At 45.4% G+C, this 17,278-nt stretch overlaps 1 protein-coding gene across 2 annotated transcripts in view; it reads right to left on the minus strand.

The window, feature by feature from the left end:
- Positions 1-17,278, minus strand: part of SPHKAP (SPHK1 interactor, AKAP domain containing) — a 526,349-nt gene that overhangs the window by 9,461 nt on the left and 499,610 nt on the right. For both annotated transcript variants that reach the window (XM_063915636.1, XM_063915635.1), the window contains exons 7-9: positions 10,145-13,613; positions 7,257-7,433; positions 5,968-6,057 (exon numbers count right to left, since the gene is read on the minus strand). In XM_063915636.1, coding sequence (XP_063771706.1) covers positions 5,968-6,057; positions 7,257-7,433; positions 10,145-13,613 — 3,736 coding nt within the window. The remainder of the gene's footprint in view (positions 1-5,967; positions 6,058-7,256; positions 7,434-10,144; positions 13,614-17,278) is intronic.

The following is a 17,278-nucleotide window of genomic DNA, read 5'->3' on the forward strand; positions in this document are numbered from 1 at the left end:
GTTGCTGGCGCTGAGGAGGAAATTGACAAGGAGGATTCTGATAGTGAGGTGGTTTGTTTAAGTCAGGCACCCGGGGAGACACCTGTTGTACGTGGGACGAATATGGCCATTGACATGCCTGGTCAAATTACAAAAAAAATCACCTCTTCGGTGTGGAATTATTTTAACAGAAATGCGGACAACAGGTGTCAAGCCGTGTGTTGCCTTTGTCAAACTGTAATAAGTAGGGGTAAGGACATTAACCACCTAGGAACATCCTCCCTTATATGTCACCTGGAGCGCATTCATCAGAAGCCATTGGCAAGTTCAAAAACTTTGGGTGACAGCGGAAGCAGTCCACTGACAACTAAATCCCTTCCTCTTGTAACCAAGCTCCTGCAAACCACACCACCAACTCCCTCAGTGCCAATTTCCTCAATAGACAGGAAAACCAATTGTCCTGCAGGCCATGTCACTGGCAAGTCTGACGAGTCCTCTCCTGCCTGGGATTCCTCCGATGCATCCTGTGTAACGCCTACTGCTGCTGGCGCTGCTGTTGTTGCTGCTGGGAGTCGATCGTCATCCCAGAGAGGAAGTCGGAAGACCACTTGTACTACTTCCAGTAAGCAATTGACTGTCCAACAGTCCTTTGCGAGGAAGATGAAATATCACAGCAGTCATCCTGCTGCAAAGCTGATAACTCAGGTCTTGGCAGCTGCGTTGGTGTTAAACGTGTGTCCGGTATCCACCGTTAATTCACAGGGAATTAGAGAATTGTATGAGGTACTGTGTCTCCGGTACCAAATACCATCTAGGTTCCATTTCTCTAGGCAGGCGATACCGAAAATGTACACAGACGTCAGAAAAAGAGTCACCAGTGTCCTAAAAAAATGCAGTTGTACCCAATGTCCACTTAACCATGAACATGTGGTCAAGTGGAGCAGGGCAGACTCAGGACTATATGAATGTGACAGCCCACTGAGTAGATGTATTGCCTCCCGCAGCAAGAACAGCAGCGGCGGCACCAGTAGCAGCATCTCGCAAATGCCAAATCGTTCCTAGGCAGGCTACGCTTTGTATCACCGCTTTTCATAAAAGGCACACAGCTGACAACCTCTTACGGAAACTGAGGAAGATCATCGCAGAATGGTTTACCCCAATTGGACTCTCCTGGGGATTTGTGACATCGGACAACGCCACCAATATTGTGCGTGCATTACATGTGGGCAAATTCCAGCACGTCCCATGTTTTGCACATACATTGAATTTGGTGGTGCAGAATTTAAAAAAATACGACAGGGGCGTGCAAGAGATGCTGTCGGTGGCCCGAAAAATTGCGGGCCGCTTTCGGCATTCAGCCACTGCGTGCCGAAGACTGGAGCACCAGCAAACACTCCTGAACCTGCCCCGCCATCAGCTGAAGCAAGAGGTGGTAACGAGGTGGAATTCAACCCTCTATATGCTTCAGAGGATGGAGGAGCAGCAAAAGGTCATTCAAGCCTATACATCTGCCTAAGATATAGGCAAAGGAGGGGGAATGCACCTGACTCAAGCGCAGTGGAGAATGATTTCAACGTTGTGCAAGGTTCTGCAACCCTTTGAACTTGCCACACGTGAAGTCAGTTCAGACACTGCCAGCCTGAGTCAGGTCATTCCCCTCATCAGGCTTTTGCAGAAGAAGCTGGAGAGATTGAAGGAGGAGCTAAAACGGAGCGATTCCGCTAGGCATGTGGGACTTGTGGATGGAGCCCTTAATTCGCTTAACCAGGATTCACGGGTGGTCAATTTATTGAAATCAGAGCACTACATTTTGGCCACCGTGCTCGATCCTAGGTTTAAAGCCTACGTTGTATCTCTCTTTCCGGCAGACACAAGTCTGCAGATGTTCAAAGACCTGCTGGTAGGACACTTGTCAACTCAAGCGGAACGTGACCCGTCAACAGCTCCTCCTTCACATTCTCCCGCAACTCTGGGCTGCGAGGAAAAGGCTAAGAATTCCGAGCCCACCCGCTGGCGGTGATGCAGGGCAGTCTGGAGCGAGTGCTGACATCTGGTCCGGACTGAAGGACCTGCCAACGATTACTGACATGGTGGAGGATTATATGAGTGACCGCATCCAAGTAGGCACGTCAGACAGTCCGTACATATACTGGCAGGAAAAAAAGGCAATTTGGAGGCCATTGCACAAACTGGCTTTATTTTACCTAAGTTGCCCCCCCCCCCCCCCCCTCCAGTGTGTACTCCGAAAGAGTGTTTAGTGCAGCCGGTCACCTTGTCAGCAATCGGCGTACGAGGTTACTTCTAGAAAATGTGGAGAAGATGATGTTCATCAAAATGAATTATAATCAATTCCTCCGTGGAGACATTCACCAGCAGCAATTGCCTCCAGAAAGTACACAGGGACCTTAGATGGTGGATTCCAGTGGGGACGAATTAATAATCTGTGAGGAGGGGGATGTACACAGTGAAAGGGGTGAGGAATCGGACAATGAGGAGGAGGTGGACATCTTGCCTCTGTAGAGCCAGTTTGTGCAAGGAGAGATTGATTGCTTCTTTTTTGGTGGGGGCCCAAACCAACCAGTCATTTCAGCCACAGTCGTGTGGCAGACCCTGTCACTGAAATGATGGATTCGTTAAAGTGTGCATGTCCTGTTTATGCAACATAAGGATGGGTGGGAGGGCCCAAGGACAATTCCATCTTGCACCTCTTTTTTCTTTAATTTATCTTTGCATCATGTGATGTTTGGGTCCAATTTTTTTAAGTGCCATCCTGTCTGATACTGCAGTGCCACTCCTAGATGAGCCAGGTGTTTGTGCCGGCCACTTGGGTCGCTTAGCTTAGTCATCCAGCGACCTCTGTGCAAATTGTAGGACTAAAAATAATATTGTGAGATGTGAGGTGTTCAGAATAGACTGGAAATGAGTGGAAATTATGGTTATTGGGGTTAATAATACTATGGGATCAAAATTACCCCCAAATTCTATTATTTAACCTGTTTTTGAGGGTTTTTTGAAAAAAAAACACACCCGAATCCGACAAAAAAGTTTCAGGGAGGTTTTGCCAAAACGCGTCCGAATCCAAAACACGGCCGCGGAACCGAATCCAAAACCAAAACACGAAACCCGAAAAATGTCCGGTGCACATCTCTAGTTTACATGCAGTTATTGCTGCACAAGGAGGTCATACCAGCAGGGTTGGACTGGGCCACAGGGATAGAGGTGACCGGTGGGCCCCACTGCCTCCCCCCCACCCCCTCTTATCTCTTCCTCTAGGGATCAGGTTCCAGGCTGTGTACTTGAATTATACATTATGCATTATGAATAGTATACAAAATATTGATATTTATCAATATACTGTATATTTATTAAGTGACCCAGACCAGGCACTCTCTAATGGTTAACCAATCCTCTGTGGCCACACCCATAAATATGGGCCCTTAACACTGCATTCCCCCGGTGGGCCCTTCATGCCCCACTCCGACACTGCATACTAGATACTAAAAGCAAAGGTTCACATTCTTTTGCCACAGATATGTGATACAGGTATTGGATCATTTTCCTCAATAAAAAAATGAGCACGTCTAATTTTTTTGTCTCATTTGTTTGATTTGGTTCTATATATCTACTTTTAGGTAGTTTTAGGCCAAATTTCAGCAGAAATATACAAAATTTTGAAGGGTTCACAAACTTTCAAGCACCACTGTATATGACCACACACCAGTATCTGGGCTCAACCAATGGATCGCTGAGTCCCAAGTGAAATGACCACCTAGCATTCAGAAGCACCCCTTGTTTAATTATAGTCCTCGTTCTTGAGTTCCATTAGCCATGGTTGTATATATATATATATAGTGTGTGTGTGGTAGCTAGTACTGCACTTATTGGACTTACTTTCAATTAGTAAGGATTTTTTTAACCGAATATTTTTAGGTATATTCGGCAGCAAACCCCACTGCCAGAAAGGGCTTTTTGGATAGATATATTGGATTTGTTAATTTAGGGGGCGCCTATTTATAGAGATTATTATATGTTTATACCTTTTTTCAACCAAATAGAATCTTTTTAAGATATACATGTATTTATTAAAATACTTCCCTAACAGATACATTGTCTGGAATTACAATGAAAGAAAGGCGCTGTCCTTTAAGAATCTGTTGAAAACTCAAATGTACCTATGTATTAGTACAAATACTGTCTTGTTGTTACAAGCTTTCAATATTTTTATGGGAACTTTTAAGGAAGTATTTTAATAAGTATATGTATATCTCAGTGGCGTAGCCAGAACTTTGTGGGCCCCATAGCAACATTTTGAAGGGCCCCCCGTCCTAGTGCTTCTAGTGAGACACTTCTCCGCAGCAGTTGTTAATTTTATGCTCTATAATAGTGACCTAGTTCATTTTCTGAGCCATAGTAGAGCTTATTTAATGTTATGCCCCATAGTAGTTTCTTTTATGAATCGTAATAGTGCTTAAGCTCACCCTATGTCACATTACAGATCTACCACACATTATGCCGTACAGTACCACCAATTCACATTATGATATACTGTATAGTGCTCCCTGTTCATATTGTGCCTCATTACAGTGTCCTGGTTCATATTATATAACATTAAAATGCCCTACAGTTAATTTTATACCACACTACAATGAGCAGGTCCAGGGGAATACCTAGATATATTACAGGCCGCAAGGAAAAAGTTTGAAAGGACCCCTACGTACCACCCAATGGCGAAAAATGTATATAACACATGTAACTTTGACAGGGAAGGTGGCCCCTCTCAGCTGTGGGCCCCATAGCAGCTGCACTGCCTGCACCTATGGTAGCTACGCCCTTGGTATATCGTAAAAAGATTCTATTTGGTTGTACGGTTGTACTCAATGAATAATCTGCAATAGCAAATTGAACATTTACCTGTATTATATATATATGGCCGAACAACCTGTGGCTCGTCATTTTCTGACCACAGGCCACACTTTAGCACAATTAAAACACATCCTGATCGACCATATACCAGTGTCCATCAGAGGAGGCGACCGCGATGGAAAATTGCTCAAATGCGAGAGCAGATGGATTCATGTTCTAAACACCGTAGCTCCTAACGGAATGAACGAGAGACTTAATTGGAATGTGTTCCGTTGATAAATATGGCACTGAGTCCCTCGAGTTACCTGCATCCTAAACTTGCCAGCACATGTAACTGCTTCAATGCTGTAGGTCTGACTTGTGGGAATTCTTTACTGCCCAGGATCAGCATAACCTACATTAGTGGGCATTAGTTAGCTTACAGTTATACACATTATTGTTGTTGTTATAATTGATATTTATTTCCTTGTTTATTTCACGTTTTGCCCACTCACTAATTATGCCTTTTTTTGTGTATGACATGCAGACGCCTGCGGTGAGGGCCGGGGAGATCAATCAGCGGTCTCCTACAACTGGCACCGGCTAACAGACGCGTCGCCAAGACGACGGGACGCGTTGCCATGGTAACCGGTGAGGATCCCGTCTGACGTCACCGGATGTGACGCACCCGCGACTCCAATGGGCGGAAGCGCACGCCGGACCCGGCTCTCCCGCGACGGTGACTGTCTCCCCTATTTAGGTGAGTTTTAAACTACATGTAATGTTTGTTTTATCCTTCATGCCTGCCTTGAAAACGGTGCTAGACACCGAAACGTCGGCCTCACATGGCATATCTTTGATGATGGCTTTGCCAGAATAAATTAACCACTTTTCTTCATCTTCAAACCTGAGTGCCGCAGTCCTTCTGTTTGCTTTACCCATTTCATACTGAAGGCACCGCAACAAATTGATTTTCAGCCACGAGTGACGGTTCATTCTTGTACACTATATATATATATATATATATGTTTGATGCACACAAAAGGTATAAACATATAATAATCTCTAGAAATACACAATATATATGCAACAAACAACATCTCACAGAGGAAAACAATGAAAACTGTACATGTAGTATGTACTTACATGTCAGGTGTCAGACCCGGCGGAATAACTTCCATAAAAGCCTCCATGTCTGTGACGCCTACACTACTCGTTGTGCTGCAGTTGCCATTACTGTTTGGAGAATACAGATTTCAGGATTTTGTACATGAGACGTACACGATATATACATAATCTGCACCCTCAGGAGTCCTGATTCTGTTCATTTCCTCTATTCTGAGGAAGGATGGCACTAACTACAAAACAATGCACAAAGTGGGTCATTCAGACCCGGCCGCTAATTCAGCTCGCAGCACAGTTTGCCGATAGCGGCAAACCGTGCATGCACAGCGGCCACATCGTGGGCATTTGCGGGGTGGTGACGTGACCTTCAGGGGGTAGGGCTGTTCAAACAGGGATGGACCAGGACCGGTTTGGGGGCGGCTGCGTGATGTTACACGCAGCCGCTCAAAACAAAAATATGGCGGCCGATCACCTGACCAGGTTTCAACCCTAGATCCAAAGTGTCTGCAATTAGATTGCAGACTCATCGGGAGGCGGCCCCGCACATGCTGGTGGCCTTGCCCTGTGTTGGGCGGCCCTCAGCATGTACTGAGATGAATGCAGATCTGGCTGCGTATGCAGAGTAATGCTGCACTGGCCTATATTAAATTCTATTCATCACCTCTTATTTATCTACTGAACTATACACTTGTCTGTGGATGTTGTTGTAAAACCGACAGTCGGGATCCCGTCATACAGTAGACCAATGCCGGAATACCAACAACTGGTAAAATGCCGTCGACCGGAATCCCCCCCCCCCACTTCCCTGGGTATTCCCACTCGGCTGGTGGGTCCTTGCCACTCGGTCCATGCCACCAACCGTGTAGGAGTAGAACCTGTGGCGTGCAAAGCTCTCCACCTGGCCCGAAGTGTGGGGAGTGCAGTGAGCCCGCGAGGGTGCTCGCTGCCCCAATTCCGGCAGACGGGGTGCAGCTGTCGGTATACTGACAGACGGCATCCCACCTGCTGGGATATCATCCCCAACCCGTTTTATTTATGTGAACAAAATATTGTATTCTGCCTGCTTAGCCTCTTTATAGTTCTCATCTAATAAAGAGATTTATCAATCTTTTTAAAGAGGACAAGGGCAGGTGTTACCTACAGTAACCAATCACATTCTACCTATTTTGTAGAATGTACTAAGTAAAGGATAGCTAGAATCTGATAGGTTGCTATGGGCGACACCTCCACTTGTCCTCTTTGCAATGTTTTCTAAATCTCCCATTAATACTCTACACAGCACTCTGTATGACTCGGACAGTCCTCGTCACCTTGTAGATCGTTCACTCAGCTGCAGGAAACTACTGGCATCCTCTGGGTTTTCTTCCTCATTTACAAGCTGTGACCAGCTGCCCGTGCTATCCTCACTGCTGCTCAGGGGAGTAGGGAACTCAGGTCTTGGTGTTACCTTTGGAAAGCTCCCAGTTACCTGCTTTACTTGCGGTGACCTGGTTTAAAAAAAAACAACTGTATGTTAATAGTGCAGCAAACCATTATGCAATTTAAAGATGTTTAATCATAATTTATTCAAGCACAACTTGGCCACCACAACATTTGCCATGTTGACTTACTAGCTTGAAGTTTTTGTAAGTATATTATCCAGTAGAAATATACTCTAGGCAGTAATATGCATCTGATTGATTAAAAATAACATTGAAATATCTGCCTGAGACTCCAGCTTTAATCAGCTCGATCAAGTAATTTTACAGGTCATTGACGAACCACAAGAAAATGCAGTCCACAGTTCATTGTTAAAGTAGCTCCCACTTTTGAGCCATCCAGGCCATGCCAAGAAACATTAAAACTACACCTCCCAATCATGATATACTGTCCATAAATCATGGGATGTGAGTGACGCACCTGATGAGGTCACCATCACGTGTTAGGTGGGCCCACATTTTGGACCAAAAATTGTGCTAAGATCCTCAATTTTACTGCATGTTAAATTGTAGAGTTCATTGGGTACTATGGGGTAAATGAATCATCCTCCTTTATAGGGGAGAAGTGGGATCAGCGCACGTTATGTGCACATGGGTTTTGCCAGATAGAGAACAATTTTGCTGCTGCGACCAGGTCTGAATTATCTCTTATTTTACAATATGTTCTCTCATCAATGTTATTGTCAGGGACCCTGAAACCAGTGAAATATAATTACAGCTCAATAATTCAATTCTTTCTTCTAGGGCTTTCTTCTAGATTTTGGTCTGTTGGCTGTTTTACTAAAGGCAGAATGGACATGATGAAATTGCAGGTGAAACACAACTGTAGACCAAACATCATATCCTCTACACAGACAGCAATAGAAATCACAAATTGATTAAGGATCATGTTGTTATAACTGATATAAGCTGCAGAAAAATCACATCACATTAGAATAACTAAATACTGTAGACAACCAAATCAGTGGGGTGTTTGGATATGAAAACCTTATTCATGGTGCAAATAAAAGGAGCCCAAACTACAGTACCTGCAGCAATACGGCTGATTGAGAAAGGACTGAACGTGGTTTGGAGCCACTAAAGTGCATATGTGTTGGGGGGTTTGGTGGCATTTTTATAAGGGCTTGTTGGTGACACAGCTGCATGTGATGCTTTCTACCATTTGGAAAACAATGGGGAGCGATTTGTACATTTAGGATCCTATTCAGCTTCAGTAACAGATTCTGCTAAAAAGAAGAATCTGCTGCTGCTAAGGATCACATGCCGGCCAGCACAGGGCAAGGCTGCTCAGCATGCAAAGTCCCGCCCATCGTTGCGATCGCATTCTAATTGCGATTACATCGCTGGCCTGGGATTTGAGTATGTTCATCTGCTGCGTATGCAGCTGCACCGCCATTTTTTTCTTCTGAGTGACTACATGTGACGTCAAGCAGCTCCCCTCCCCCCCCCCCCCCCCAGAAAATGATCCGGACACGCCTACATTGTCCGGACTATGTCCCCAGCAATGCCACGTCGACGTCCCCCGCTGTCAAAATGCGGTTTTGCTATTTCACATGTGCTTTGCAGACGCAGCACATGCGCAGAAGTCTGAAAATTGCCCGGTATGCAATTTTTGGACTTTAGCGTTCAGTACTGAATGAGGTCCTTAATCCGTTTTCATCAGTTTCATTGACAGCAGCATCTATCGTAAAGAGGGTGATATTACTGTGTTATAGACAGAAGAAATGACCAGTGTGGCCATCAGAAGACAACAGATACTCAAAAACATGAATAGTAAATCCATGACTTTGACATTCTAAACTGCTGGCGATGTCCAGCGATTTGGTTTAGAAGCCAAAAATTATTCTTAGTAAATTGACCCCTTAGAACAGTGATCTCCAATTATTATTTGTGTATCTGGCACTGCTGGGAGGCATTATTTGTATATCTGGCACTGCTGAGGGCATTATTTGTGTATCTGGCACTACGTGGGGGGGGGGCATTACTTGTAGTTGTGAGGCCACACCCACTTTTGTGAGGATACACCCACTTTTGCAGGAACGCACGCGCATTGGGGGGAGGGGGTAGCTCCTTCAGAGGTTTTATTTTCCGAAAGTAGCTCACACCCCAATTAAGGTTGGAGACCACTGCCTTAGAACATAGGTCTGCAAACTCGGTCCTCAGGACCCCACACGGTGCATGTTTTGCAGGTCTCCTCACAGAATCACAAGTGAAATAATTAACTCCACCTGCGGACCTTTTAAAATGTGTCTGTGAGTAATTAATACACCTTTGCACCTGCAAAACAATCACTGTGTGGGGTAATGAGGACAGAATTTGCAGAGCTATGCCTTAGAACAGAGGTTCTCAAACTCGGTCCTCAGGACCCCACACAGTTCACATTTTCTAGATCACCCAGCAGCTGCACAGGTGTACTCATTACTCACTAACACATTTTAAAAGATCCACAGGTGGTTCTCACTATTTCACTTGCGATTCTGTGAGGAGACCTGGAAAACATGTACTGTGTGGGTGTCCTGAGGACTGAGTTTGAGCACCTGTGCCTTAGAATATATATAAAATAAACTTTGATTTTTTTTCATATTTGCACCTGGTAATAGCAGAGCCATAAATTAGATTACAAGATTTGCAGCGAGTTTGGGGACTGCAAATCTGCTTTAAGTAACATGTTTTGATCCTAAATTGGACGTTTCATTTCATGTCATACATAGCACTAGTACCTGACTCCTACATGTGTGATGCTTCTCTCTTCACTTTGTTTTGAAACATCTTCAAGAATGGTGATCTCTAGTACATTTCCTTTGTCCTCTTCCTCTGTCTCCTCCCTTTGATCTGTTTCAATCTGTATCAGGGGTACTTCCATGTGTCCAGTGGAAGAGGCACCCTGGTGAACGGATGTCTCTCTTCTCACCGCTAAGGTTTCTTCATTGTCCATAAGGCTGCACTGACTTCGTGAAATATTATGGTTATTAAAGCTTTCCTTATTTGTGCTATCAAGTGAATCTTGATGTTGGACTATCAGAGTTTTTCCACTCTGAACGATGTCCACAGCCAGCTTGTTAGCATAAGTGTCTACATGTGCTGGGGATCCCTTTGGTGAGGATTCTGGATCTATGCTATCAGTTCTGTCTGCTATGATTTTATTCTTACGCATTAGTGACTCAATGGAGCTGGACCAGGTCTCATATATTAGCATGTCCGTAGCTTGGTCAGTCTGGCACCTTTGGTAAAGGCAGGAGTCTGACTTACAGAGATTTGTGGAGGAAATAGCACTTACAGGTTGAATGTTGAGGAATTCCCGAGAACCACTCCTTGAAAACCCATCCAGCGAGTTTGCTTTGACCGGAGCATTTACAGTCAAACGTGCACTGGATGATCGGTTACAGGGCATGGAAGATTGTCGGAAGCAGAAAGGGGTGCGTGGTGAGGGAGGCATCAACTTACTCGTCCATTCTGCAGTATTTCTGCTGGAATATATATCCTTACTTTCCTTGTCTATTTCCTTTAACATGTATCGGTAGAACTCTTCTGTTATACTCTCTGTGCTAGACTGCTTGGAAAGACAGCTAGGTTTCACATTCAAATGGCTGTTTCTCCTAGACACCTGCTGCAATGCAGAATTCAGAATAGTATTTGCATTTTTCCCAGCATAATAGTCTAACAATAGTTCAAATTCTCTTCCCTCGTTTTCCATTTGATTCACCATAAACCTAGAAAATTCATCCGTGATACTTTCACAGCTAGACTGTTTGGACACGGAGCTGGTCCTGCTGAATGGTTGCCCTAGCAGGTATCCAGGACCAAGCGTGTTGAGAAGACTTTTGGCATAAAGGTCTTCCTCAGGTATGCTTTCATAACTGGATGCTTTGCCTCTGTTCCATCTGTCACAGTGTAATCTGTTCCGTGACAGATTTTGTCCCTGCCACAGAGAATCTGCCACTGATGACTCTGTTAGATTCATTATTTTGGAGGCCACTTCGTTGGCAAATGCATTAACGGAGTCTGGAGCATCCTCGAGGTTGATTGACTCATCCACCACTCTGTTCATCAGCCTTTCTTTAAGCTCTGGGTGCTCATCCGTCTTCTTCTTTATCTCACTGAGGCGCGGTGGCCTGTGCCTTCTAACCACTGATCCACCCGAAGAGGTCTCTTTTTTTCTTTTCACTGTCCTGCCAGGTGTCAGTAAGCACTCACTGCTCTTTGCCCATGCACAAAACCATGGCTGCCTTCCATTAGAGTTTTCCAAACATATAGCAGCTATTTCAGTGGCCATAGAAACAACCGTTTCGGCCAAATCATCTGCAAAGTCTGTTAGGCAGTAATTACTGATGGGATGTTTCAGTGGTAGAACAGCTTGAGCGGAAAGAAGCTTGTAGTTACTCACCAATGATGTATTCAAAGTGAAATCTTTGGACATATTAAGATCATAGCTGAGATTTTCGTAACTCCCTGAATTTATACCCCGGTCTATGGATTCTTTGTCTAGCACATAAAACTTGCACTCATCTTCCGTGACAGTACTTTCCCTAGCTAGGAATGCTCTGTGCTCATTATGGTGACGTTTGTAGCGTTCCCTTTTCAGGCACTGTTTACTGCAAGATGCTTTTGTTACTGCTGGTAGTGTATTGCTGTCTGTAGCTTCATTTTGCGATAGTTTGTGTGAAATTGGTTCAGGTTTTTGCTCAATGTACAAATTGGCTAGTTGGTTTTCGTTCCACTGACCAGGTGCCCTATTAGCTATTGGCATGTCAGGCATGTCTTCAACCTGTCTTAAATCTGGATCTACAGAGTTAGGATCATCAGCCACAAAATTAGAAGGCAAGTCTCCACTTTGCACAAGATCACTCATCTTCTTACAAGTGAAATCCATCACGCTGAAGAGAAGCTCGGTGGTAGTTGACACAAAATCACTTTGCGCACTGGAGCACTGTTTGCCCTCAGCACTCTGCAGCCGTTGAATGGCTTCCTCAGCCGAATGTCTCAGTATTGTATCTGATAAGTTATGAGCTAGGTCATCATTAACAACATCGCCCACATGAGCCAGTTTACAAGAGCTTACACTGCTCCGGATTTTTTCATTGATAGACTCAATAAATTCTTCTAAATTCCTGTATGTGCATGGACTAGTCAACACTACAGCCGCTTCTCTAAGCAGAGCTTTTGCAATGTTGCCTTTGAGTTTTTCCATGCTGCTTCCCAAAGCTATGCTACAATGTAACGTCACAGCTGCTGAAGCATCCGCTGCTACCAAAAGTCCAGTGGATGTGGTCGGGTAATGGCCTTGCTTTTGTTCACTAAGGCCACAAACAGCAACTGCACTTGCCACACGAGTCATTTCACACAAAGCAGTTGGCACTGAAAATTCTGTCCCCAATACAACCCCTGGAAATCCTACAGTGTCTGTGGTGGGTGTCTCAGCAGTGTCTTTCTTTTCTGAGTCCATTTTATAATTTTGTTCCACTATAATTTGCTGTGAGGGCTGAGAACTGGAGATTGTGCCTATTACTGATGCTGCACATGCTAAAGCAACTTCTAGTGTACTTTGTGTGAAGCCTGAAGATGACTTCTCATCTGTCCAGTGATCAGAAACACTAGTGGGACTCTCCTGTTCAGGCCATTGAGACTCCTCGATCCACTCTGTTGGGGTCTCACAACTGTCCGGACTCTGAACTATAACAATTTTTGGAAGTTCATTCCATGAGCGGGATGCTGCAGGAGAACCTCCTTTGCAAATGACTCCAGAGTCACTGGCTGAGATAGAGACAGCTGCCTCCTTGGTGAAAGAGTTGTCAGATTGTGATAGCCTAATAAATGCATCCTGCAGCACACACTCAGCCAAGTTTGTTGCATACTGGCCTGTGGTCGCAGGGTCTTCAAAAGAGTCTGTGTAGTCATCAACCCCACACACTTTGTCGTGCAGGATATTGCGATCTCCAGCCTGCTCAACATATATTTCACTCCTACACAGTTCTCCAACAGGTTTTCTCCTCTCAGTTTTATACTCAATAGTTTCATCAAAGCTGTGCCCCATCAGAGAAGGTCTCCTCATTTCATAGCTTCTCTCCAACTCTTTCCAATTCTCAAGATTCACAACTGGTTCCTCATTTTTAAGATTTGTCCCTTTACTCTTTTTGTTCTGAGAGTTTTCAGTTCCTTTTCTTTTTACTTTCTTGATCTCATCAGGAGACTCTGAAATGAAAAATCAGAAAAAATGGGTCAGATAGTTTTTATGCATGTATTACCACTAGCGAAAAATACCATTCATACTGATTCTGACTTTCCTATAGTAAGTACTGTATCCAAATCCATTATTTTAGTTAGTGAAGATAATTTTTGGGCAGGGTACAGGTAGGAGATCACACCCTTTGAAAATCATTTTTTATTTGATCCTATATTTAGGAGAAACAGAACACTAGTCTCATCAATAAAGAAACACTGGCACTTACATAGAGTATTGAGATGAACTACAATGTTTTGGGCTCTATGACGGGTATCTGAAATATGTACACTATTACGTCTGACTAAATCATGAAAAGCAGAGCTAAGTAGCTACTGTACTTCAAGACCAAATATATTTATTGTTGGTTGGAGTCATGGCAATAACTTTGTATTTGTTTACCAAAGCCAGTTTTAGATTTAATTATTACTATTTTTATTAATTTTACATTTATGGTAATTATAAAAAAAATATGAGAAGATCCTTGGTTCCTAACATGTGTTATACTCCACCCTAGGATCAACCCAACATCAGTGCTGAAGACTCACCTTATGTTGGCACCTAAGTTGGATTACAAATTCTTATATGTGGCCATTTGAAAATAACTTCTATCAGCAAGACCTAGCAGGCATGTTTGTTGGCTGGTTAATCTCTCAAACCCCCATTTTAGGGCCTAATTGAGACCTGATCGTAGCTGAAAATTTGTTAGCAGATGGGCAAAACCATGGGGGTAATTCCAAGTTGATCGCAGCAGGATTTTTGTTAGCAGTTGGGCAAAACCATGTGCACTGCAGGGGAGGCAGATATAACATTTGCAGAGAGAGTTAGATTTGGGTGTGGTGTGTTCAATCTGCAATCTAAATTGCAGTGTAAAAATAAAGCAGCCAGTATTTACCTTACACAGAAACAAAATAACCCACCCAAATCTAACTCTCTCTGCAAATGTTATATCTGCCCCCCCTGCAGTGCACATGGTTTTGCCTAACAGCTAAAAAATTTCCTGCTGCGATCAACTCAGAATTACCCCCATGTGCACTGCGGGGGGGAGATATAACATGTGCAGAGAGAGTTAGATTTGGATGGCGGGTGTTCAAACTGAAATCTAAATTGTAGTGTAAAAATAAAGCAACCAGTATTTACCCCGCACAGAAACATTATAACCCACCCAACTCTAACTCTGCACTGCACAGTGACGGAGACTGGCTGAGTCACAGCTGACCTGGGGCTGGGCTGGGGTCACTGAGGGGGGCGCGCTGGGATGGAAAAAGACAGTTACTGATTCCTTTTAATTACACAGCGGACGGCCCGTGGCTGGTGCGATGCCGCAATTTATATAATTATTTAAATCTGACATGCTGCCGCTGCTGGACCTTGGAGCTCCTCACACTGACGGGCCCAGGTCGGCTGTCCCCTTTGATCACCCCTTTCGCCGGGCCTGATCGGAGGTGCATTACTGAGACATCAGCAAAACTACTGAAAAGAACAGCTACTCCATTGGGAGTCATCCACAGCGGGTTGAGGCGGTGACCGCAGGAGTGGCCACCAACTGAGCACTGCCAAGTTGGTAGAGGACAAACAGACTAAGCAGCTGGAATCGTCAAGATCAAGTCAGAACTTGGAGCTCCCAGCAGGTCCGGACTGGCCATCTGGCACTTCTGGCAAATGCCAGAAGGGCCGATGGCCACGTGGGCCGGTCCAGCGGTCACTGAGACGCGCTGCCGCTCAGTCCGGCGGCAGCGCGTCTCAGCTGTCAGGATTGGAGAGCTGTGAGGACTGAGGTGAGAGCGCCGGGCGCCCGCCAGCACGGCTGTGTCTGGCGCGGCGCGTATAGCGGACTTCAAAGCAGCCGCCGGTTCGTGAGCCAATCAGAGCTCGCGGACCGGCAGCCAATCAGAAGCCGCCGGTCCGCGAGCTCTGATTGGCTCACGAACCGGCGGCTGGTTTGAACGCTATACGCTGCCGCGCCAGACACAGCGGGCAGCTGGCGGGCGCCCGGCGCTCTCACCCCGTCCCTCACAGCCCGGAGGAAGAGGAGCAGCAGCAGCAGCAGCAGTGCAGCAGCGGTAAGTAGCTGCAGCACTGGCTGCTGTGGGGGCAATTGTATACCTGGCACTGTGGGGGCAATTGGCTGGCACTGTGGGGCATTTGTATACCTGGCACTGTGGGGGCAATTGTTTACCTGGCACTGTGGGGGCATCTGCATACATGGCACTGTGGGGGCATCTGCATACATGGCACTGTGGGGGCATCTGTATACCTTGCACTGTGGGGGCATCTGTATATCTGGCACTGTGGGGGCATTTGTATACCTTGCACTGTGGGGGCATTTGTATACCTGGCACTGTGGGGGCATTTGTATACCTTGCACTGTGGGGGCATTTGTATACCTGGCACTGTGGGGGCATTTGTATACCTGGCACTGTGGGGGCAATTGTTTACCTGGCACTGTGGGGGCAATTGGCTGGCACTGTGGGGCATTTGTATACCTGGCACTGTGGGGGCAATTGTTTACCTGGCACTGTGGGGGCATCTGTATACATGGCACTGTGGGGGCATCTGTATACCTGGCACTGTGGGGGCATCTGTATATCTGGCACTGTGGGGGCATTTGTATACCTTGCACTGTGGGGGCATTTGTATACCTGGCACTGTGGGGGTATTTGTGGATCTGGCACTGTGGGGGCATTTGTATACCTGGCACTGTGGGGGCATTTGTATACCTGGCACTGTGGGGGCATTTGTATACCTGGCACTGTGGGGGCATTTGTATACCTGACACTGTGGGGGCATTTGTATACTTGGCACTGTGGGGGCAATTGTTTACCTGGCACTGTGGGGGCAATTGTTTACCTGGCACTGTGGGGGCAATTGTTTACCTGGCACTGTGGGGGCATTTGTATACCTGGCACTGCACTATCGGGGGCATATAATGTAAATTTCGGCTCATACCGGGTGCTGTAATGTGAATTTTGGCTCATACTGTATGGTATAATGTGAAAGGGGCAGCAGTACTAGATAGTATAAGGGGTCCTACTATTGTGGTGCATAATGCGTATAAGGGGTGTATAGTGTGGTAAACTACACTGAAGACCACGCCCCCTTTTGAGTGACAACGCCCCCTTTTGAGTGACCACGCCCCCTTTTCCGAAGCGCGCGTGCTTAATTACAAACCTCACATTTACATACCCCCACTTAAAAATTTCCACTTCAACCACTGGTTGAGTATATTTTAATAGAGAATGATGTACGCCTGTATGTTGTTAGAATATTAATTATATTTGTAAGAACATAGACTAATAAGTGGGAGGAGTCAGGAATAGTAAGGGGAGGAGTCACAGAGGTGGGCCTGTGTGCTTCGAAAATGCCAGGGCCTATTTTTAGTCCCAGTCCGGCCCTGGCTCCCAGTAATGCAAGATCTCTCTCAGCAAGACCTCTCTCAGTGGCATCTCTCACAGCGGCACCTCTCTTACCAGTATATTTCCCTGCTAAGGCATGTATGCAATAGTATGTTTTATGGTTAACTTTACACAGTTAGGGGTGATGGAAGCTCTGGGAATCTTTACGCACAAATAAATAAATAAATGTCTGTGTACACTGTTATCTTTGCTCATGGTCCATGCTCACTGTCTCCCCACGT

The sequence above is a fragment of the Pseudophryne corroboree genome, chromosome 4, assembly GCF_028390025.1.
Source record: "Pseudophryne corroboree isolate aPseCor3 chromosome 4, aPseCor3.hap2, whole genome shotgun sequence".
NCBI classification, from domain to species: domain Eukaryota; kingdom Metazoa; phylum Chordata; class Amphibia; order Anura; family Myobatrachidae; genus Pseudophryne; species Pseudophryne corroboree.